This window comes from Haemaphysalis longicornis, unplaced genomic scaffold (genome assembly GCF_048455015.1).
Source record: "Haemaphysalis longicornis isolate Haplotype H1 unplaced genomic scaffold, Haemaphysalis longicornis Haplotype H1 scaffold_93, whole genome shotgun sequence".
NCBI classification, from domain to species: domain Eukaryota; kingdom Metazoa; phylum Arthropoda; class Arachnida; order Ixodida; family Ixodidae; genus Haemaphysalis; species Haemaphysalis longicornis.
This window is the reverse complement of record NW_027526466.1, coordinates 656,833-681,027: the sequence shown is the minus strand read 5'-3', so window position 1 is coordinate 681,027 and position 24,195 is coordinate 656,833. Positions and strand designations below refer to the sequence as shown.

At 51.2% G+C, this 24,195-nt stretch overlaps 1 protein-coding gene across 2 annotated transcripts in view; it reads left to right on the top strand.

Annotated features, from left to right (window-relative positions):
• LOC144154796 (uncharacterized) overlaps nucleotides 1-24,076 on the top strand; it is a 111,718-nt gene extending 87,642 nt beyond the window's left edge. For both annotated transcript variants that reach the window (XM_077685898.1, XM_077685897.1), the window contains 8 exons: nucleotides 3,686-3,754; nucleotides 4,965-5,041; nucleotides 6,668-6,824; nucleotides 7,918-8,093; nucleotides 10,280-10,417; nucleotides 12,482-12,567; nucleotides 13,070-13,206; nucleotides 23,807-24,076. In XM_077685898.1, the coding sequence (XP_077542024.1) occupies nucleotides 3,686-3,754; nucleotides 4,965-5,041; nucleotides 6,668-6,824; nucleotides 7,918-8,093; nucleotides 10,280-10,417; nucleotides 12,482-12,567; nucleotides 13,070-13,206; nucleotides 23,807-24,061 (1,095 nt within the window). In that variant the 3' untranslated portion in view covers nucleotides 24,062-24,076. The remainder of the gene's footprint in view (nucleotides 1-3,685; nucleotides 3,755-4,964; nucleotides 5,042-6,667; nucleotides 6,825-7,917; nucleotides 8,094-10,279; nucleotides 10,418-12,481; nucleotides 12,568-13,069; nucleotides 13,207-23,806) is intronic.
• The last annotated feature ends 119 nt before the right edge of the window (nucleotides 24,077-24,195 follow it).

The following is a 24,195-nucleotide window of genomic DNA, read 5'->3' as shown; positions in this document are numbered from 1 at the left end:
GTTCCGATGGGGTTCATGCGTAATTAAACCTGGCACAGTGAAAGCCGCTTGTGTCAAACCCACACATTTCGAATCGCAAACAGCTGGAAATTTCGTCGAAGTTTGCGGGAGCGTTGCGCGCATGTATATTGCTGCATGGCGGCAGGACACAGGTGAGAGGAACTGTGGCAGATGATGGATGATCTAGTATGTACATGGTGCACCAGCGGTGAGGACAGAGCGCGTGTAGGCTGCACACCAGCCACCCTTTCTTCGTCGTCATTGTTGTCGTGGTTGGTTGGTAGGCCATGTCCCGTGACAGTATGTTGAGTTCCGATGCGCTGGGTTTACTGAAGAGTGTATCTGTCGTCCTTAAAGCACGCTTGTTACTTTTGTTGTGCTTCGAAGATAAGCTGAAGCCAGAGTGGCAACGAGCCGACAGTTTGGAGAAATCTTAGTTTGGTAAAGTCGTTTGGTAAAGTACGAGAAAAAAAAAGTGACCTGTCGAAACATGTGTTTCAAACTTTGTTTTTGCTTGTCACTGCAGGTGTTGCTTTCTCTTTTCTCCTAAAGGAGTGTTTCACGCTCCACGGTGGCTTCGTGGCTACTTCATGCAGATGGAGGCGAAAAGTGTGTTGAGATTTTTACGCACGTTCAAAGTCCACAGCTGGTCAGAATTAACCAAAGCCTTCCACTACGGCGTGCCTCAGGGCCTAAGAGTGCCGCACACCTTTTTTCACTCAAAGTAGCCTTGTGTCAAGCATGGTACAGTCAGGCTCAAAACTAAATTGGCTTTCAGTGTTCCCACTCCAGTTTTAATGCAAGTTTACGAAGCAAGTTTACGAAGCACATGGGATTTTTGCTTCCACAATTGCATAAAATCTCTTCTGCCAGGTATGCGGCATCATATCTTTTACGTCTGCACAGTACAGTCGGCATCAAATTACTTCTAATAATTTTCGTAAGTAAACCTACCTGCACATCACAATCGGGGGGGCGCGTTAGAGTCGTGCAAATATGGTATTCTTAGGCGGGTAAAACTTCCAAAATCTGGCATTCTTTTGTTTAAACTAAATTTTCTGTTCATGCCGATCTTTTTTATCCTTGGGAGCAATTGCTCGCTGCCCGTGCAGTATATCCCGACACTGTGCACATGGCTAGATGGTCTGCTTCTTGTCTGTCCCACTCATAATTTTCTTTCGCGTGCTGTTTTCTCGTTGCGCTTTTCCGCTGTGGTGGAAACTGGTGTCACTGTGATTCTAGTGGAAACGTGTGAAAACGTGGGTGTTTCGTTTAGAGCCCATGTGTTGTGCATTTCGTATGTCGTAATGTTGAGGTACTGGACTGTTTTCTCGTTTGCCATTCCTTTTGAACTCAACATACTCTGCTTTCGGGTCCACCATTGTTTGATGTTCTTACCAGCAGTTTCTTCCGCACTTGCTCATCAGGTAATCCTCTCCGGCCTGTTTTTGCCTCGTTGCAAACAAGCTCCCGACGACTGTTGGGCATAAGCCAGTTGCCACAAGTGGAAGTGGTGGGTTTACAGAATAACAAACCAAAAGAAAAAAAACGGTCTGAGGAGCACCCTTGGAAGCTTTGTGGCCTGAACACTCCTTCCAGTTTTTCTCTGCAAGTAATGGCAGTGAGCCGTTGTCTGTCCCAGCTACGCCAGTGCTGATGCTGTGTTCTTCACACAGTGGGCCATTTTATGTTTTGAATTTCCGAACAAATAAGTACGAGAGCCAGCTGTCGATAGAACACCGCATATCTGTTATGATGTGAAAGTGTCCCCCAAAGCCACGGCGGGAACCAGAGGTTGGTGTTGGGTGGCACTCGGCACTCGGCATTGTCAAGAGTTTATTGGTGCAAAGTTTACGTCACTGAATTGCTTCGTAGACTTAGCTGCTTCACAAAGGAGCCTGTTGTGGCGGCTCATGGCACGGGTTCAATTCCCGGCTGCTGTGGCGGGGAGACCACACACATCAGCGTTACGTCACCCCGTGGTAGGGAATACTGGGTGATGTAGCTGAGATTCATCAACGTTTGGCAGGAACTCGTGATGCCACTTCACACGTGTGGCTAGGTTAGCGGCTGGCACGGCACCACAGCGTTCATGAACTGATGCACGCAGCCACTGTGCAGGTCCCACTGATCGCCGGAATGGTATTCTTGGCAAGGAAAACAGTTCCACATGCAGTAAAGGAGCTCATGGTATGGCTGAGAATCGCAATAAAAGTCGCTATCTGCGCCTCTATTGGCGGCGGTCATCAAATAGCCACCGTAATTGTAGGCGTAATGCCTTCGGGGGAAACTAAGTCTCTTCATTTTAGTGGAAACCAACACCTCCGCCGGCCTCTACAGTGTTATGACATATGCGCAAAAGGATGACGTCGTGGTGTGGTTCTGCCGTATATGCCGTCCAGTCTCAAAGAAATGGAAAACGAAACTGAAGGTTTTCAGGCCGTTCTGGGTGAGCAATTATCACGCACTCAACTAATTGAAGGTGTGTCTTAGCATCGTTAGGCCATAGAGCTTAGATAAATGCCATAAAAGTACAATATGTAAAGATTGGGTGTCAGTGCTCCTATAGAGAACCTCAGGTGACCTAACCAAGTCCACAACCCTCCAGTGCGGTGCACCGCAGTTTCTTTCCTCTGTGGCTGCTTCCCATGCGTCTTCTGCGTGTAGAGTGCCAATTTCTTGTGTGCGTTGCTAAACTGGGGAACCCGTGTATAGCAGTGGGCAAAAACGCAAAACAAAAAGGCGCCTCACCAAATGCCGTTCTTTGGGCAAAACACGGGCTTTGCAGAAATAAATGGACGAACACGGGGTGAGACGGGACAAGATTTCACCTCTCCTGTATTGCCCGGTGTGGGCCTCCTCCCCCCCCCCCCCCGTTTTTTTTTTTCATTCAATGCTCACGCTGTCTTCACCAAAGATGCAAGGACATGCCCAGCAAGTTATGCTTTTCTTGTATAAAACCAGCGCGAACTCAGACGAAGACGAAGGAAGTATACCACAAGGACAGCCGCTGGTCTAACAACTAAATTTTAATATCAGAAAGGGTGAAAATAAATACTGAACACAAACAATAAAGTAATAAAAAGACTGTCTTGCGGCCAGTGGCCACGATCGATGCAGTTTGTTTGGGCTGTGACGCCTGCATCTTGACCGTGTTCAAAAGGAAAGTGGTGCTGTCCAGACTCTCGACGTCAGTTGTCACCGTGAAGCGGTAAGAGCGGTAAGCGTGTGCCACGGGCATGACCAGGGACTCCCGAGAGCACAAAGGAGGAGGCAGAGGAGGAAAAGGAAGGGCGATCAGTGGGATTTGTGCGACAGTAATGCGTTGGCACTGGTGCTCCCCGGTGCCACTCATTTGTGCCTTCCCAGTCCGCACAGAACGGCGATGCGGACTCCTGTTCGAGGTTTGGAACGAGCGCTAGTGCAAAGTCACTGCCCAAACGGCATTGCCTGTGCTCATTCCTTGCATCTTTGCCGCATAGCCTCGGCATTCGTTTGCGGAGGCTGTTGTACAGAAACACTTGTGAGGCCTCCGTGTCTCGATGTCTTGGCCCACGGCACGGACCGGGTCCTGCTCACCGGGAGAGCAGCTGATGCTGGGACAGCACACGGGTTCCTGTGAAGAGCTCTTGACAAACGCTCTCCCTCTCTCTGGCCTTGTTTAAGCTGCGTGTTCTCTCCGCAGGTGCTGTCCGCTGGAAATCGCTGCCAGCGGCTCGAGCGAGTTCTCGAGCAATGCCCCTGCGGGAAAGAGGTGAGGCTTCCCTGCCCTCTTGGTGCCACCAGGACACGAGAGTCTGCCAGCTGGACAATGGCAACGGTGGACGAGGGTGGTGCAGTTATTTAGTGTAACCGAAAAAATGACAACACTCCCTAACGTGACGCGAGAGTGCAGCGCTTTATTTTGATGTTTTTTTATTTAGGTGTTTTTGTTTTTTATTGGGGCAAAGGATTTGAGGGAGGCATGCGTATGCTCTGGCACCATCTCATTTCCGCTGGTGACACATACAGCGCCGTTTTTCCAATTACGGTGTTGCTGCACACGTTCACTGAAGAAGTCATTGGTGCACTGACTGTGGTGTTGTTCTGCCCTGGCACCGCATTTCAGTGTCGAGGCCGTCTTGTAAGCGCTCTTCCGCTCTTCCTCTCGCGCCGTGTCCACCCTCCCCCACTTTTGCGGTCTCTCATCCCCGGCTTCCCTCTGGCTCCTCGGTTGCCCTGGCACTGTGCTCGGACAGGGAGCCCAGATGCGTCTTCAGGAACTGGGTGTAGGGCAGGGCACGGGCAGCGCTGAGAAAACTCAAATGGGTTGGAAATGGGGCGCCAGTGCGATTTGAAGGGCACCCGCTGCCATATTCCCCTGCCCTTCCTTTGGCTGTGGCTTGAGCGTGCAGTGTGCAAGATGTAGGGGTGCCTCGGGGGTTCTCGCCTTGGAGGGTGGGACGGGAACCTGTGGCTGCCCTGTGGTGCTTGAGCCTGGGGGAGCGAGACCTGGGAGTTGGCCACCATGCAGAAAGGGAGGGATTGAAGATGCCAGTGTTGGTCTGAAGGTGTCCTTCGTGGGAACGACGTGGCTTTTGGTTCTTGCCTGCAAGGCCGCCACTTTGCAGTACGTGAGGACTTGTTGGTAAATATGATTCAAACTCGTTGGCTGCAAAGGTATTTTGGGGGAGTGAGCAGGTGTGGGTGGGGCCACGTGGAGGGGCTTTCCTCAGACAACTCTGTAACGCTATGGTGGCGGGACATGGTGGCCGCCATTGTTAGAATGGCAACTAGAATGGCACCTGCAGCCAAATCACTCGGCAGCTGCCTTTTGAAGAAAACTGGGAGAAGGGGAGCAAACATTTGCGGCCTGCTGTCCCGCCTGGGGTCCCATAATTGGGGTGGCTTTTTAGCAGCCATTTCGCACTCTGCTGTGGCGGGTTGTTTGCTGTGCTGTGAAGGAACGCGGCGTTGCCTCGCAGGAGCCGGACCCACAGCCGGAGGAAGAGCCAACGGACCTGGCCTCTGCCCTGGCATCCCTGGAAGCTGAGCGGAAGAGGTGCCACTGCTTGCCACCCTTTGCCGTCTCTGTGTTCGCATACGCGCGTGGGCACCAGGGTGCGGACCTCTGTACGCTTGCCTCTGCAGCAGCAGCTGGGCGGGGCTCGGGCAGTAGCGCTGGTGCGGCTGGCAGGCCTGGTGGGAATTGTGCGAGTAGCTGGGAAGGCTGCAATCCCTCGGTGCAAGCTGCCGGACAGCCAGTGATCGCTTCAGTCGGGCTCTTGGCAGGGCAGAGGTGGGAGGCGTGGCTCGCTCACCGGTGCCACTGCGCCAAGTGCCGGGAGGGGCATGCTTAGTTGCCCGCTTGGATTTGATGGCGTAGCGTTTTCCCTTCCTTGCTGAGGAAAGAGGTCAGTCATGATCTTGGAGGGGTCTTGGGGTTGGTGGTGCATGGGCCGGCTACTTTTGTGCGGCTGTGGCCATCACATGCCCGGCCCGGTTTACGTGGGGACCACAGCATCTGGGAGAATCGCAGCTTTTAGTAGCCACTGGAAAGCTCCAGCAGCCTATGGGGTGGCGGTCGGGATTTTCTTTTCAGGCCACCACTTATTATGACACAAGCTGCGAACTAGCGCTGAAAAAAACTTAAACAGTGCATTGAGTCTTCGAAATAGGAATATTCACTTTTAATTAATGAGCCTGATGTGGCTTTGCTAGGCTGAGTCGATTCAGGCTTTCAGCAAATATAACCACAGGAAAAGGTAGCCTTGGGTGGCAGGGAACTTCTAGGGGCCTGTGTTACACGTAGGTGCGCAGGCTTGATGCAAAAGTTTCAAAAAATAGCAAAGATGACAACATGGAAGGCAAAACAATGCAGCGAAAGCTGTTGGAATGAAGCACATATAGGGTGCAGTAACAAAGGTAACCAAAAAGGGCGTGATGAAATGCGGGTTTCAATTTTGGATGCCTTGTGTGGCAATCCCTTGTGACCCCTTGAGATGCCACTGGCTGGCCTAAACTGGTTGCAAACACAGCCGACAGGGTGTAATGGCAGATGGCTGCCACACAGTGGCTAGCATTTGTGGATGTCCTGCTGTGTGCTGGCCGCTTGTTTGGTGTGATTTCCACTTCAGCACGAGACCCTCACTGCTGCTGATGACTGGCACAGTCTGAGCTACGGTCTTGATTTCAAGGTCACCTGCTGTACCAAAGGCACTGCCTCGAGCTCTGGTATTCTGGGGCGTCTTTTGAGGGGGGCCATCAACCAGTCATTTCCTTTTGAGGAACACAAATTGTGCTTGATGTATCCTAAAGTTGTGGGAACCTGCGCGAAGAAATTTTTGCACATTATGCACCTAGGTGTCCACTAACTCTGTTCTTTTTCCTAATCTTTTTCTCCAAGCACTGCACCTGCCCATCTTTACTGCACTGGGGTGGATTTGTGCGGTAAATCCAGAAGAGTGAGCATATCTTATGGCAACACTGCACTTTGTTTCCCATTCTTTTCACGTGTAATCTTTGAATAAATCGGAGCACTTTAACGCTTTGAGCTGCCACAATTCAGCCCCAGTTGAGTGGAATAGCAAAAGAAAAAGAAAGAAAAAGTGAGGTGTGTTTGAGTGTCCCCTGGCGGCCCTAGCAAGCAGTGCTTTTTTCCTTGCCTGTGGATGTGCGTGCGGTGCAGCCGGCGGGAGGTGATGCAGCTGAACGTGGTGCTGCGCGAGCACCTGGAGATCACGACCCGCACCAACGAGGAGCTGACGCGAGAGGTGCGCGAGCTCACCGAGGAGTGGCAGCAGCAGGCCTCCTCGCAGCTCCCCGGGCAGCAGCAGCAGCCACAGGTGGGCAGCATCCTTGGCGGGCAGGGCTTGGTTGGCATCTCTTCCTCAGCCGGTTGGGCCGGCCTGATTGCTGTCCCTCTGAAGGCCTCCACTTCAAAAATTTGCAAAAATTTGCAGACAAAGGACGTGACGGGCACCACCCATCCTGTCCAGCTAGCACCTGTCCTCATGTGCCACGTCCGTTGTCTGAAAAGTTTGTACATGGAAGGCCAACTAGCGGTGTATGCACAAGGCCCGAAAAATGCCGGAGAGTTTTTGGTGAAACCCTCGTACGCATGTCGCTGCTACTGTTAACAAGCGTCTGTTGTGTTTGAAGCTTTGTTTGATCAGAAAGAGACAACGAATTTGGTACACACATATTTTTTGCATTTATTCGAGTGCTCAAGACCTAAGACGCTTGTATCAAAGCTCCAGGAAAAGGAAAAAAAAAAGCATGTGTAGAGCAGTTATGCAGCCACTGATTATTGTGATTGATTGTCAGAGCAAGGATGTGAACAGAAGCAAAAATAAGGAGGGCAGGATTGCTGTTAGCAGCCAGACTGCACAGGGAAAGCAATGTTCACGCTAAATCCATGTGAAATGACTGGGGTGCCCCAGACTTGCCCGGCACTGACAGGATGGTCAGAAGCCCGTTTACCATCTTGCGTGCGCCAGATTCCACTAGTCAGTCAGCAGCTTTTGATGCCCTCAGTGAACAGGGAATCTCCTTGGAAGCCTCGTGCCGTGGACGAATGCCGTCTTCAACATACTGGAATGCCAGCTCTCTGTCCCACAGGCTGCTGCATGCAAGCCGCCTACTTTTCAGCTACCACTCAGAACGTCGTACCTCAGGGCTCAGTTCCTTGCCTACTGTTACTCATTGTGTGCACTGCTCTAAGGTAATGGGGGGATCATCCGGTGACCATGATCAGCTTAACGGGGATGCTTTTCAAGTCCCTCCTACCTGCTCTGCATGATTAATTAAGGGCTGCTGGGGCTCAGTGGGTGAGGCACTGTGTTGCAGAACGTGTGGCCCGTGTGAAACCTCGGATGCAGTGTGCCCCGCTGGGTGGCCCGTTGGGCGTGTGTGCAAGCCCTGCTCCCCTGTGTGCAGCATGACGACCCCGTCCTGGTGTCCCAGTGGCAGCAGGAGCTGCAGCAGCTGCGTGGGGACCTGGGCCGGCTGCGCCAGGCGGTGCTTGCCGACCTGTCCGGCCTGGGAGGGGCCCTGGCCAGGCTCCGCACGGACTGCCAGGGGGCCGTGGCCGCCGGGGACCTCTCGGCAGACAGGTGCTGCCCCATCCCGTCGTGGCAGCGTGCTGGGATCGCAGGAGAGCTGCCTCATTTCCCATGACAAAGGGCCAAGCCTGTTACTTGACAAGTATAGAAGCGCAAGGGGCAGCGCACTGGTGTGCTTGAAGCACGCAAACTCCAACGGGCAGAGAAGCGTTTGCCAAGGAGGCCAGGGGTGCCCTGCCTGGCTTGTCAGAAAGAGAGCCTATTATATCTCCACTGTCCTGGAAACAGTGTGCGAGTCTTGCCAGCAGTCGAAACAAGTGCCAACACATTCGAAGCAGAGTTGAATACGCGCAGGCAGAAGCACTCCTGCAGAGTTGTAGAGGCAATGAGTGAGCCCCCGGGGCAAACCTGTGCATGCACAAGAGGGCTCTGGCCACGCCACATTCTCCATGACTGGCACGCATCAGTGGTCTTTGCCTCACGCCACTGGTGCTGTGCAGGAGAGTGGCATGCTGTGGAGGCCTGCGCGCTGCATCAACACGCACAGAGCCTGCACACGGAGGTGTGATGTGTAGCGGGGGAAAACATTTTGCCCCAAAGGGTGAGGATGGGAGCATGCGGTGCAGTGGGCACGCGGCAGATGTTTGCAGCATGGCCAGTGGACAAGAAAGAAGACGTTGGCAGGGGCAGATGGAGTGGGGCCCGGAGCAGCTGACGCAGCACCCAGGTGCATGCTGCTGGGAAGGACAGTGGGGGTCAATCAGTGGGGTCTGCTCTTTGCGAGGTCAATTGCCATGTCAGGAATGATGGAGGAACACTCTTGACTTGTCCTGCTTCCTTGGGCAGCCTTCTGAGAGCATACGTTGTGGGCTGAGCCGTGTACTGCCACCATGGAGGGGTCCGTTTTGTGGTGGTACAGTAAAACCTCGTTGCAAGAGACACTGTTACAAGAGACACTTGGTTATAAGAGACATTTGAATGAAGGCAGTTTGGTTGGTTTTCCTATGTTCGCCATTTTAGCAACATTGCATACAAGAGACCTTGGTTACAAGAGACACGTTTTTTGGTTCCCTTGAGTGTTTCTTGTAATGAGGTTTTACTGTAGTGGGGTCTGGTTTTGTGGCATGCGCATTATTTATTATTTACTTCATTTATTTATAACGATACCCACAGCACCAATGTTGGTGTTACAGTGGGGGAGGGGGAGACATACAATAAAAAACACTGAGCACATGTTTGTACAAAGGAAAATTTAACAGTAACAACTGAAGCAACGCAAACTGTTGTACAATGGTGAACAAAGACAGCATACAATATTGGTATAAATCACCTCATCTGCAGGCATGTGGCGATAGTTTCACTCAACGTAAAAGACACCTCCTGCTGGGCTAGATTATTCCAGTCCGATATGGACCCCGGAAAAAAAGAACATTTTAAACATATTTGTTCCGCATGAAATTTCTTTTACTTTAAGTGAATGATCCCTTCTGGTCGAGATGTAATCTGGGTTTTGTAGGTTTATTGCAGTTTTTGAGCGAAATATGCTGTGAAAAAGCTTCAACCAGAGCGTTATTCTGCAGACATGCAAAGATTGCCATCCCAGAGAATTTGTTGCCCGGGATGCACTGAGATTCCTGGGGTAGTTATTGCAAACAAAAAGAACAAATTTTGGATCCTCTCTATCCACTCTATATCTGTGACCGTCCAAGGGTCCCAGACTGTGCACACTGCAAGTCTTGTATGTGTGTAACAAGTGCCTTTGTGTGTAACGGAAAATGTTTGGTATTGCGATACAAAAAACCTAAACTGCGTGATGCTGTAGAGCAGACATGTCTAACTTGACGACTCCACGAAAGGTTAGAAGGGAAAAAAAAAAACACCGAGATATTTATGCTCATTACGATGGTAATATCTGTTCTGTTAAGGGCATAGGTATAGGTATGAGCATTTTTTTTGTTTGTGTTGCTCATACAAACAATTTTGTCCGAATACCCCATTTCATCCACCGTTCCGAAAACAAAGCAATGGAACGCAAAAAGAGTGCGACCTTGATGTGTTCCTTTGTGTGCGTGTCCCCCCGTGGCCTCGTTGTCAGTGGGGCGGGACACAGTGCGAAGTCTGTGCGGAGCCGTCTGGCACTCGTTTGCTCTGCGTGCTTGTGTGGTGAGGGAGGGTCCTCGGACTGCCTGCGCCGAGCCCACGGCTGAGAGCGGCCCCTCGGGTTCCCCTGGCGGCAGGTGGGAGTGGTGCCGGGAGATAGCGGGCGACCTGAACCAGCAGGTGGACTCCCTGAACGCCGAGAACGACGGCCTGCAGCAGGCGCTGGACAAGGCCACCCGCCTCGGCAAGGAGCTCGGCCAACAGCTGGACGACAGGCGAGTCGAGCGGGCCTACGCTTGTCTGCTGACGCACTACTGGAGCACGCATTTTCTTGGGCCTGGGCTTTCTCGGGCCGTGCCTGCCCGAGCCGGTCTGAGCAGTGCCTGGGGCCCGGCAGTCGTGTGCCGCAAATCTTAAATTGTTCATAATGAAAAGTTGGCTCACTGATGGTGGGTTAAGGAAAAACAGAAAACGCCAAGTGCAGTCACCACAGCGCTGTCAAAAAAATAACAAAATGACGTATTGCACTCAGAAAGTGTTCAAGTCGATAAAAGAAAATGTATGGACTCCATCAGCATAGTAAGAGAGAGCAATTCAGGAAAGAAGAGCACTTTGATCGTAGAGTACATGACTGTCTTTTTCCTGCCTTTCAAACTAAAAAAAAAGAACTTTGCACAAGGTGCAGACCATGCCACCGAAGATAAGCTAACGTACCCTTGGGTCTTTCTCACACTTTTTATACACCGTCTTTTTTGCCAATAGAAGCGACCTTTTCAGTAGACAACTTCGTGAGATGGTAAGAACTTGGCTCCTCTTTGATGGGCTCCGGGGACAAACCGACCAGGAGCCTTCGCGAAATAAATTGAGAAAAGTACAGGTTAAACTAGCTCTCGGCAGAACAAGTAGTAAGGAGAGTTCTTTGTGAAACAAATTGAATGAATCAACGAAAGGTGCAATATTCGTCCAAGAAATGCATAAGCAAACAGATTATCCACTTTTCTCAGCATCATTTGAAAAATCCTCGAGGTGCCTTAAGTTCGAAGACTGTCACAAATGAAGTGCACATTTCACCGAGGTTCTTGAAAATACATTTTCTAAGTCAAGATATTTATGTTGCACAAAGATAGGTCGAAGTTAAAAACAAATTCACTATACTCTCTCTGTTTAATTTTAGGTCAAAGACACGAAACTTTTTCGGGGTCATGTTTAGAGTCTGTCAGACTCGGGCTGTTGTTAAAAACAGTCTGGCGGGCTCGGGCCGGGCTCAGGCTCATATTTTAAAGATTTAGTGGTCTCAGACCGGGCCTGGGCCGGTTAGGGCTGGGTAAAGACGGATGCAGTGATTTCATGAATTTTACAGATCTCTAGGTGGTGCACCCTTCCTTCCTTACCACGTCCAGTTAATCAATCGAGGATTGAAATCGCTAATTTCGTTGTGCTTGTGCCACTTCTGAAACAAATGCAGCTGCCACGTACTGGTTAGCTCAGGAACGGCCCTTAGAGAACCAGTCTGATTTTAGTTTATGCAGCGAAATTGTTATCTTTGATGGACATCCTCTAGGGAACTGATGTGAGGGCTGGCCATTACTCATTGCTGCTTTTCGAGGGAAAGGAAAACCTTGATCGCTCCGAATTTAAAAGGCGCATCGGTGCAGTGTACCGGGCTGAGGTCCGCAGCGTGGTGAGCCAGTGGACCGGCAGCTGGCTCCGGAACAGGGGACAATTTATTGTCAGACAGCGAGCGGTTCTTACATGTGCTGGCGCTTGCTTATCCGCTAGATAACAGAAGAGGTGTCACAGTGAGCACTTGATCTGTTAAGACCAGGGCATTAATACTGAATCACAACTTCATTCAGTTGCGAGATTAGTTTCAATTGTCGCCGACACAGCTAAAAGCACCAGCAGACTCCTGCTGGAAAAATCAGTTTCTGACTGGAATCAGTTTTAATGCTGTCATGAGGATTTGTAGAAGTGCACCGTTAGTTCTGAGTTATGACACAGTTGAAACCCATTATAGCAAACTTTTGAAAAGGCAACGCGGGTTTGTTATTACTATTGCTTTGTTGGGCAATTGTTTGTCTACACGTGCTGCCACTGATAAAAAGGGGAATTACCATTGTCAGTTTATTGTGGCCCATAACGGGACGTAGCTGTAGGGGCATTCCGAGCAAGTTTGCAGCTGTTTCAGTTTTGCTTCTGCAACATGTTTGGCACTACTGCGCAGTTATCCGACTGCTATGAGCACCCCGTTTGGATAGGGCGACATTTCTTCCTGTCTCTTGGCTGCTGCCTTTGGTTTGTGCCGGCCAGGGGCTGACTGTGGCCCCCTTTGGGTGCAGGGTGGCGGAGGTGGAGCGGCTGGAGGGCCAGCTGTCCCAGCTGCAGGCAGAGCTCAGCCAGGCAGAGGCGCGGGGCCGACAGAAGGGTGAGCTCCTCTCGGGAAGGGCAGGGGCAGTGGGCCTGGAGGAGACCCTCAGGGGCAGTGCGATGGGGCTCTGGGTGGCACACGTGCCGACTCAAGTGGGGTGACTCGAGCGGAGGGAGGCCATGCAGGTGGTCATACTCATTCCGGTCCCGCAGTGCCAGTGCACCCTTTGTGCGGCAGCCTCCTGTGCAGTGCAGTGCCCGGGTCCTTGGGTGGGGAGTCGCCCTTGACGGAGGGTGCCACTGGACTGCCCTGGGGGACGGCAGGGGGGGGCAAGCGCTCGCACACTCGGCACCTGACGGGGCCGGCAGTGAGGATGGCAGTACGATTGCGGGTCACAACCTCAGTCGCAAGGCATGAGCAGGCAGCCAGCCGAAACTTGGGCAGGGGCTGTGCAGTGTCCAGGCTTCTTCACATGAGGAGCCTAGTGACGCTCCCCAGGGAAGAAAAATACCCTGCCCGGCAGAAGAAGCCCTGACCAGCCCCCGCCCCTGCTGTGCAGAGGAATCCCTGCGGGCGCAGCTGGAGCAGCAGCGGGGCTCCAGCGAGCGGGAGCTGCAGTCCCTGCGGGCGGCGCTGCGGCGCACACAGGAGCTGCACGACCAGCTGCACGACCAGCTGCACACGGGGGCCCAGCAGGTGAGCAGCCTGTGCGTAGCACTGCGGTCAACTGCTGGTCCGGAACCAAGTGTGGAACGGGCAGTGTTTGCTCTACACTGCTTCACCCATGGGATAGCTGGTGCACATAGGGCATTACCGTAGCAATTTTTCTTTTTCCTTGCTCCTGGCCGCTCTCCACCAATTCCTCAGTATTTTTCACCAATTTCTGTAGGACCTCACTTGGAGCTATCAACTCGGTATCTGCGGGGTAATGGGCCTCCATGTTTGGTGAAAGAAGCTTTCACAAACTGTGTTGAAGCGGGACTTTTTTTACCAAGCAGGCACGATTTCAGAACTCCCTTTTTTAACCAAGTCAGAGTGCCCTGAGGTGTACTCCAACAACAGCTTGTGTGTGTGAGGCAAATACGCCCAGCAGACATGCTGGGGGTAGAAAACGGAGTTTCAGATCCAGAAACTGTGTTTGTTCATTCACTGGCACATTGGACATGAAGGACGAAGCACACCCGTTCTTTTAGAAGACTTCCAAGACTCTGCACCCGCTATCGGGAACACCATGCTTTCGTGTAAAGGTGAGGTTATCATCAACACAGCGGTACACTTTCTCGTGCACACCGTCCAGGTTGCATTCCAGAACCCAAGAACATACATGTCCAAATTCAGGACAAACAGTTTCCCTTGCCAACCCACATATGCAGAACTCGGGTTAATTAAACGGCAGCAGTTCCATGAGCACCTCAGTGGGTGTGCCACTCTCGTTCCTGAACATCAACTCATCATTGTCGTCTGAAATACGACTTCGTACAAAACTGCAAAACTTTGCATTGGGGAGGGAGTCCTGAACATCAGTGCTAAGTGCCACACTCTCCCCTGTAATGTGGTCCTTCGGGAACGTGACAACAGCCACTGGAACATGGTAGGGATCTGGCAGCTTAGTCTTGCTGAGGGGGAGTGGCTGCAGATAGGCAGATGTGACCCATGGCTTGGAAGGGAGCACCTGGCGTGTGGGTGTTAGCGTCAAACAACACTTCCAGGACGTTCTTTTTCCTAAGTCCGTCGTCATCGTGCTGTTTGCATTATGAAGTACTTTTGATACATTTTAAACTAGAGGGTGTGCGAACATTGGGAACTTGTAATATGTAGCGAATAGGGTACTTATTCGATGCAATTCTTGGCACACTTTTGCCGTCGAAGTATCCTTGGATGTTCGGAATTTATGAACAATAGAGTGATAACAGAGGCAAGCATCACCACAGGAGTGTTTGCTTTGGGTGGGGATTATGCAAGAAGGGCAACACGTGATTGAAGCTTGCACAAAGCAAGCTTAGGGCAGTGTGTTAGCTGAAGGTCAGAGAATGGACCTTTTTCCGGTAGCAATGTGCACATGCGAGGGCTGCCGGTCTGCCATTCTCGGAAGGCGCCTCCGGCAAAGTAAACAGAGGGTTGCCCATCAGCTTTCTGCTTGGAAAATGCCGAGGCTGTCTAGCGCTGCACGTTTCTTTTTTTTCTGTTTCGACAGCTCGTGGTGGGCTTGTACGTGCACACAGAAAAGGCTTTCTAAGGAAAGGGCCATGCTGTGAGTTCCAGTGAGGAGTAAAGTAAAGGGAAAGGGGTGCTTTAACCACTGCAGAATAATTTTGGGAAAGTGCGCCTGCTACCCGGACACGGGTGACGGGTGGGTGCGGGACCGCGATATTTTCGGCGCGAGTTCTCAAAAATCCAGACTTTCTGGGGGGCGTGCCTTGCTGCCATTTCCAGTTCGCTGCAGCGGCTGCTAGGTGGACGGGCACTGGCAAAGGGTCCATTGAATCAGGGTACTTCCCTCTCTGGTGGCCCAATTGTGTCGCTGGCAGTTGCTGGTGTGTGGCCATTCCTGCGGTGGAACACCTGCTCGTGTTAACCGCACCTAGGAAGCACATGCTTCCACTGGCTGGACGACGGACATTTGGATAAGCAGTTCTCATTTCCTTAAGAAAGTGTTTGCCAGATGTTTTTGTTACAACTGCTTTGCTGTCTTACGGCAATTTTTATTTACACTTTTTTGCACCATTCTTCTTCTTATAGATCGATGTTAAAATCCCACTACGCAAAAAAAATCGGAGGGCAAGCAAAAAATGCGTTGTGGTGGAAACTTTGTTGTAGCAAAGCGTGTCTACGTCCAACGCATATTTTTTGAAGATTTTTTCTTTTTTCCTCTATGTTACTGTGGGATACTGTGCAGTTGGTGTTTTTGCGCTGCATGTCTTTATTTTGGAACTTGAGTTGGTGTGGGCTGGGGAACCTGTGGCGCTGGGCGCATTTGAAAGGTGAGCATTCAAATCGGGGAATCACAGGCACCGTTAAGGGGGGACACTGCTCTTAAAACAGCTTCCTTTAATTCGTAAGTAAACTCTGGGAAATTTGCGTCTTGCTGCTTTTTTCCCACTAATTTCAAATATCATGTTGAAATGTGCCATTATTTCTTGAGTCAGTCAATTAGTTATTAGGATAATTAGAGACATTTAGTCATTTTTGGAGGACAATAGACAAAACAGTGTTTGTCATAAAGCTGTAATCAATACTTCTTCTACAGTAAGACAAGAATTCTTCTACTTTACGTCTTACTGTTAGCTCATTTATCGGCTTCTTACGTACTAGCTTGTTGAGGTCCCTCCTCAAATCTAGCCTAATTCGAGATCTTACCATACGGTGGTCACTACACCTTACCCTTCCGAGCACTTCCACATCCTGCACTACGCCAGGGTTATCGCATAATAGGAGGTCTATTTCATTTTTGTGCTCCCCATTCGGGCTCCTCCAGGTCCACTTCCGACTCTCCCGTTTACAGAGGAAGGTATTCATTATGCGTAGGTTATTCCGTTCTGCAAGCTCAACTAGTAGGTCCCCCCTGCTATTTCTACAGCCCAGACCATAGTTCCCAACTGCCTTGTCTCCAGCCTGATTCTTGCCTACTTTAGCATTGAAGTCCCCCATAACTACGGTATACTGCGTTTTTACTTTAGCCATAGCCGATTCCACGTCTTCATAGAGGCGTTCTACTACTTGGTCGTCGTGGCTGGATGTGGGCGCGTAGCCCTGCACCACCTTGAGCTTGTACCTCTTATTGAGCCTAATTACAAGACCTGCTGCCCTTTCGTTAATGCTATGGGCCTCGTGCACTGCAGTTTCAAATAAACATGTGGCGCCACCTGGGAGCGGCGGCGGAATTTTTTCTTAAGAAAAAAATAAACATATACAGCAGTTCGCTATGCGGCATAGTTTAAACAACAACCGTAAAATAAGTATACAACAATTACCACGTTTTTTTTAATTCACAATTGTTATAATAATAGAAATATTACGCTGACGAGTTGTGCGGGAATACAAGCCGAAATAATTTAGAAAGCGCCCCTTCTCCAATACAAGCAGACGACAGTACACGGATCAGCTGTCTGCGACGCCGGCGTTCCCGAAGCACATAGTACCCGAAAAGAAATAAAAAGAACAGATCCATAAATGCATTTGCGTATGTGCACGCTACTTGCCGTAAGACCGCTGCAAAAAAAAATGCCGTGTATCCAGTGCATATTTTTGTAGCGCCTCAATTAGCCTTTGGTGTGCACGCATCAGAAAATACATGGAGCAACCCACGGATATGCATGCTTGAATTGTACGTAGTCATACCAGCAAAATATGAAGCTTTAAAATGAAAACAGAAACGTAAATATTCACGCTACACTGCGACACAACCGTAAACAGATGGACACACACCAGCCACAATTCGGAGACTCGCATCTACACTTTTATTTAAAGGACTCTCAAATATCTCAAACATGTACAACTTGTAGTTTGCGTTTGAAAAACGAGTTGAAGTGGGGCTTGTTGCGCAAAATATTTTTGCTGACAAAGATAACTTGCAGCGTAGTCACACAAACATCACGTACAACTGTCAGCTTTGAAACAATCTCCATTATTCAAAATGGTCTTATTTTATCAAGGTCACTCCGAATGCGAGAGGAATCATTCGTGCACAATTAAAGCTCCTGTTGTGCGATCTACCATATCTGTGCCCGTGTCTATGTCGAGCGATAAACAAGGTAAATAAGCGTTCAGAGGCTTTCATGAAAGGATCGTCTCGCGCATCTACGTCCAAAATAATTCGCATATTAAGTATGCATATATAAACCTATGAAAGCACTTCAAAAAGCATTGCAATATTTTTATGAGCCCATCCAACGAACTCATCGTAGTTTCAGCAGTTTGAGGTAGAGTTTACTCAAGCAGTTGGCATTTTCAAATACCTGCCTCTACAAACCTGAATCTTCGGGCTCTTGAAGCCGCTTATCCTTGGTGTCGCAATTTATACACACAAACCTTTCGCCGCGATTTCACACACACAACACATCAAATCACTTCCTGACAAGTACAAGGCACAGGGGAGTGTACACACGGGAGAAATTCGCTTCTGCAAGCACCATGAAGTCGCGTAGTCGGTCTTCTCCTCACAATAAGCTTTCCGCCAACTGCTTGGTTATGCCAGCAGTTCTAACCCAGCCGTTCTGATCTACGGCTAAATAAATCAAATCCACCAAAGCGACCGCAGCAACGAAGGCGTTGCTGGCGGCGTTTGGACGTTATGCCGTTATTTCATGCTGTTCGGGGGCCGGCGGCCCCACAAAAAATTTTCCACTGGTGGAGCCAGCGATCACACCCTCCCTCACACATACATTATCGCTTCCGGGAGGCGATGCACACACAGACGCACACTCCTGCACTCCTCTCGTTCTCTTGGTAACATCGCGGGCTTCCGTCTTTTTATTTTTATCTTTTATTTGGGCGGCGCTGCTGGTGTTCAGTGGAAGCCGTTGCGAAATGACAGCGTGACCGCGCGCTGCGCGGAGACAAAACCGCGCTTGTTTAAAACTGTTTTTTTGTGTGATACATCGCTTTCCTGTCGCCTTTGCGAACCATATACCATATTCTATTTAATAAAGTACCGTTTGGCTGTTCGTATCGCATGGCAACAGAATAGCGGTCATTCCTTCTTTCTCTTCTTATAATCGTACTGCGCGGAATACTATCCTCCGGACGTCGTTTGCTCACGGACTTCAGAGATTATGCCTCCGTTGTCCGCAAGATGGCGCTGAACACAGCGCATCAGTGGCGCCACCATACAAGCGCACGAGGCCCATAGTATTCGTCTATGTTGCCAGCTATGCTTTTATTGACTATAAATCCCACTCCCAGTTCTCTTCTGTCCTCTAGACCACGGTAACGTAGGACGTGTCCATTTTTCAGCACCGTAAGGGCTTCGCCTGCCCTCCTAACCTCGCTAAGCCCTATTAACATCCCATTTAATGCCCTCTAATTCCTCGAACAACACCTCGAGACTTGCTTCGTTAGATAAGGTTCGCACGTTAAACGTTGCCAGGTTCAGATTCCATTGGCGGCCGGTCCGGATCCAGGGATTCTTAGCACCCTCTGCTGCGTCACAGGTCTGACCGCCGCCGTGGTCAGTTGCTTCGCAGCTGCTGGGGACTGAGGGCCGAGGGTTAATTGGCGTATTCATGGGAGGTTGTGGCCGTTACTACACCAGGGGGGCCAATCCTGCTCTGGTGAGGGAGTGCATTACCGGCAATGGTCGCCGGGGTCAGGCTGCACCCCAAGCCCCTTTGTGCAATTCCATCAATACGCGGATTTTTTTTTTTTAATCCGGTTGGAATTGTCCGGCACCGGGATTCGAACCACGGTCCTTCTGCACGCGAGGCGGGTGTTCTACCTCTGCGCCATCGCTGCATCCAGCGGAACTAACTTTACCGCTCATTAAACCTTGGCGTTTGAAATGGGCATTCGAAATGGTTCCTTGCTACTGGTGCCACCAATGTTTAATTAGGTGTCAAATTAGTTCCAAGCAGTGCACCAAAAAACCGATCCTCTTATTGAACTCACCAGGGATCATAGTATTGGAAAATATAAAGATTACAGTTTTATGACTAACACTGTTTCGTGTATTGTTCGTCCAAAAATTTCTAACTGTCTCTAATTATATTAATAACTGATTGACTTACTCAAAAAATAATGGCATATTTGAAATCTGGGAAAAAAGCAGCAAGGCTGACAAGTTTCACAGAGTTTATATAAAAATTAAAGGAAGCTGTTTTAACTCTCTCGCTACCGCGCCTATCAAAATCGATCAATTTGATCGATACTTTTGGGAGCGCCTTTTCATAGCCTTCCAGGCGTTTCTCGAACAAGTAAAGCTGTTCGGAGTTAGATCAGAAAATGGCCTTTCAAAATCAGTTTTGTTTTCATTTTTGCTACGGAAACGGGATTTTTGACACGCTTTTGAATCACCTGGGTGTGGAAAAGGGGCGTGGTCATCGTGCGTCACTGCTACCAACGAAGAATGCGTGCAACTCGTAATTACTCCGCACCAGCGGTTGTTTTTTGCTATCAGGGCGCGAATGGGGAACTAGCAAACGATTTTCAATCGTCAGGTTCGCGCTCTGACAGTAATACAGTTAAACCTCGATGTAACGAACTTCAATGTAACGAAACCCTCGATGTAACGAACCACGGAATTTTTTGTAACTTCATGTGTATGCACACCATGTGTTGAAGATTCCTCGAGAGCAGTTTGGCTTCCCCCCAAAGCAGACACCAGACGACCGACGCAAACCGCACCGGAACGGCAAAATAACAGCAGAACAGCTGCCCCGAGCGGACGCGCTGGCAGCATGCCAGACGAAGAGGGAAAGGAGGATGCCCGGGCCCGGAGCGCGACGGCGGCGTGTAACTGCAGGAAGGCGTCTGGGATGCAGACGTAGAGGAGGAGGGGGGTGGTGGCGTGTCTGGACGGGAGCGGGGACTGTCTCCGAAATTCGGAAAAGATCGACGTCCTCATCGGTGCCGACTACTATTGGGAGATAGTGAGTAGCGAAGTTCGCAAGTTACATGGATCCCTGGTGGCGGTGAAAACTGATTTCGGATGGACGCTTCAAGGCCGCATCCCGCAACCATCCTCCGTGGTCACGAGCCCTGCTGTTGCTGTTCTCCGTACAGTCGTCACCCAGCAGAAGCCCAACCTCTCTACGGAGCTTCGGGCTTTCTGGGAGCCTGAGAGCCTTGGCATCACAGAAACGAACTGCGGCCGAGGAGGCGAAAATGAAAAGGTACGAGAGGATTTCATTTCGTCGCTTGCATTTATCGACGGTCGCTACGAGGCCGGCCTCCCTTGGAAGCCCCTGAACCGGCAACTAACGAGACTGTAGCAAGACAGCGCCTGCTCAAGCTTACGCGTCGGCTAGGCAGTAACACCGACTGGCTGGTGCAACACGACGAAGCGCTCAGGGAATACATAGACAAAGGCTACGCAGAAAGGGTTCCTGAGAGTGAAGTCGAAGTCTCATCCAGACCTGTCTACTACATGCCTCATCGTGCTGTTTACTGGCCTGACAGCTCAACGACAAAGATACGAATCGTGTTCGATGCCTCTGCTAATGCGCACAATGATCTTTGTCACTCAATGATGCGCTGTCAACCGGCCCGAACCTAAACCCTGATCTCCTGCAGCTGATTCTCAATTTTCGCTGCCATGTCATTGCACTGACTGCTGACATAGAGAAGGCGTTTGTACAGATAGGTATCAAGCCGGACGACCGTGACGCCCTCCGTTTCTTGTGGTATGCTAATCCACCCACAGATGACGCGAAGGACCCGGATATCGTTGGGTGGCGCATGACGCGCGTGCCTTTCGGCGCAACTTGCAGCCCTTTCATGCTGGCTGCTAGTATTAAGCATCACCTGAGTACAGTTGCAGGGGACCTTTGTGACACTGTAAGGGTTCTGGAAAGCTGTATTTATGTCGACGACCTAATTACCGGCGCTGACACTCTCGAGAGGGCAACTAAGTTCTACCAGAAGGCGCAGCACATACTCAGCTCGGCAGGGATGAAGCTACGGAAGTGGAGTTCCAACAGTGAAATTATGCAGCAAAAGTTCCACAGAGATGGAGTAGGAAACCCATCGTCTGAAACCGAAGCCTCCGCATCGCCGGTGACAAGAGTGTTGGGTCTCGAGTGGAACAGAAGCAACGATGCACTGAAATTCTGCCTCGGAACCACGCTAGAGCTCCTCACCATCAACCGCAACACTAAGCGCTTCATCCTGCAGGTATTGGCAAGAATCTTTGACCCTCTTGGTCTTCTGGGTCCTGTGACAATAATCGTGAAAATGCTGTTCCAAAAATTGTGGACGCTTGGACTTGACTGGGACGCACCGTTTCCAAAGGACCTGAGTGAAAGTTGGAGCCAATGGGTCGAAGCTCTTCACCACCTAGAGGAGATCTCTATTCCGCGTCGTTACGTCTGCCATGCCGAAGGGGACGAGCTGCATATTTTTACTGGTGCGAGCCCGCAGGCTTACGGAGCTGTTGCCTACCTGCGAAGCCAAAGGGATGGGGGAACGACTGTGACGCTTGTCGTGGCTAAGTCACGTGTTGCTCCTTCTTCTAGGTGTGCTGCTGGGCGCCCGAATTCGCGACTACCTGAAGCGGGTGCTGGCTTTATCCTTGAGCCGATTGAACTTGTGGACAGACTCCATGATCGCATTCCATTGGATAAGAGGGTCGGCTAGTCGCTGGAAGCCCTTTGTGGCAAACCGCGTCATGGAGATTCAAGAGAAAACAGCACCCAGTGACTGGAGACATTGCCCGGGCAGTGAAAACCCAGCTGACATGCTAACTCGAGGCGTTGCTCCGGACAAGCTAAAAGATTGCAAAAGTTGGTGGACGGGACCGACGTGGCTGGCCTCTTCTTGGCCCAAGACACCCACGGGTTCGCCCATTCAGGTTCCCGAAGAGGAGAGGAGATCAGCGGCGCTGACAGTGAGCCACGCCAAGACGGTTGCGACTCACCAGCTGGTACCAATAGGCAGGTATAGCAGCTTGAGTCGCCTGCTGCGGGTCCCAGCTTGGCTGCGGCGTTTCGTCAACAACTGCAACCCAAATGCTGAAAAGAGGAGGGGCCCGCTTAGCGCAAAAGAACTGAGAGAGTCCCGGCTCCTACTACTCCGCCAAGTACAAGAAGAGGCGTTTGGCAGCATGATTGGCCGGCTCGAGCACGAGGGGACTTCCGATCAAGCCTCCGCCCTGCGAAATTTGGAGGTGTTCAGGGATGATGACGGGGTGCTGCGACTCAAGGGACGTCTGCAGCACTCCGAACTTCCATACGAGACGGCGCATCCGGTCGTGCTGCCTGCGGCACACCACTTCGTGGACTTGCTGATAGGCAGCACACATCAGCGGTTGCTCCACGCGGGATGCCAGGACGTCTTGACACAGTTGCGAGTTGCGAGAGCATCACGAAGTTCGGGATGCTCGTGCCCTGCTCTGTGCGGCCTTGAGAATGGAGGAGAGACGCGCATGTGCAGTGGAGGTGTGGTCGACCGTAAGACGCTTCGCATCTAAAAGACGTAGGGGTTTGTTGTGTGTAGGGTTTGTCAGCACAGACTAATGGCCTTCTCTGCAGAGGAGCAAGAGTCTAGGAAAAAGCTGGCATTTGTGAATTGAGCGCCTGGGAAGGTATTCATATGGTATTGTGCCAGTCGCGCACGGCGAATACTGGCATCACTAAATAAGGGCTTTTAGAGTATCGGCACTCTTTTCTCTCATTGTTATGTGCCGCTAGGATTTTCATTGGTCGGTCGGCACCACGTGATATTTGTTTTCATATGGGCGCAGCCGTATGTTTTGGGCACCTCTGTCTGTCTGTCTGTCTGTCTGTGTCTGTCTGTCTGTCTGTCTCGGACATCGGCTGCACGGGCGCTAGAGGTCGCACTCCGCCCGTCGCAACCCCTCGGCAGTTTCGTTGTTGGCAGGAGATAGGGACGAAAGTAGAAAGAACAAAGGCGCCGTGTCGTCTTTGTTCTTCCTACTTTTGTCCCTGTCTCCTGCCAACAACGAAACTGCCGAGGGGTTGCGACAGGCGGAGTGCGACCTCTAGCGCCCGTGCAGCCGACGTCCGAGACAGACAGACAGACAGACACAGACAGACAGACAGACAGACAGACAGAAAACAAAATGGCCCCCCGACGCGTCCGGGTGCACAAAGTGATGGTACTCTTAAGCGTAGCGTATTTAGTGACGTTAGCGAACACCAGTGAGAAACACTTGGTTGCATGCAGTGCTTTTGGTGGTTTTTACTAAGTGCGAGGGGCATACTGGGGTATCCGCCGCCAGGCCAATAGAAGCCGAACGTGGGCGTGTGTGCACCAGTGCTGCGGCCATTTAAAGCCCCACTTCCTTTCTTTAGTGCCATTGGTGTGCGTGAGCCTGAAAGGAGCTATGGCAGCTTGACTCGTCTGCAGTATACTTAGACAGCAGGTCTCGAAGCCTTCCAGAGATTTCAACCAGAGGTTATAAGCGGGCCTTCCACAGTGCCTACGCTTGGGACCTGGCTGCTGATGCCTGCCCTGCCACATCCGCATGACGGCCTGATGTGTGTCTAGACGGAGTAGCAGAGCCCCGGCCTTGAGGATGTGTTGGCTGGAAGCAGCTCTCATTGCTTCAGAGCAGCCCCTTGCGGAGGGGCAGTGCCCGGGGAGTGGGGGCCCAGTGCACGGTTTCCGCCGGGTGCGTGCGCAGGAGTTCTCCAAGCGCCTGGAGCAGCAGACGCGCGAGTGCACGGACCGGCTGGAGTCCCTGCTGCGCCAGAGCGAGGCCCGCCTGGGGGAGCTCAAGCGGCAGCTGAGCCAGAAGCAGCAGGAGCTGCAGGACGCCCAAGCGGCGCTCGCAGAGGCAAGTAGCTCGGCCAGCTCGGTTGTCGGCCGTCCCACCATTATGCATGCGAGTCGAGCACCAGTCGTAAAGGAGCTGGGGCCTGATTACTCGCACAAGTAGCGTGGGACAACACTTGCAAAGTGTCTGCATAAAGAGGCTGAGATTTACTGCCGCAGCAAATAGGTAAGCAGTGTCACCTTTGTTTCTGCTTAGAGATCCGTTTTGATGTACAAAGGATGAGCCCCAGCTGTCCG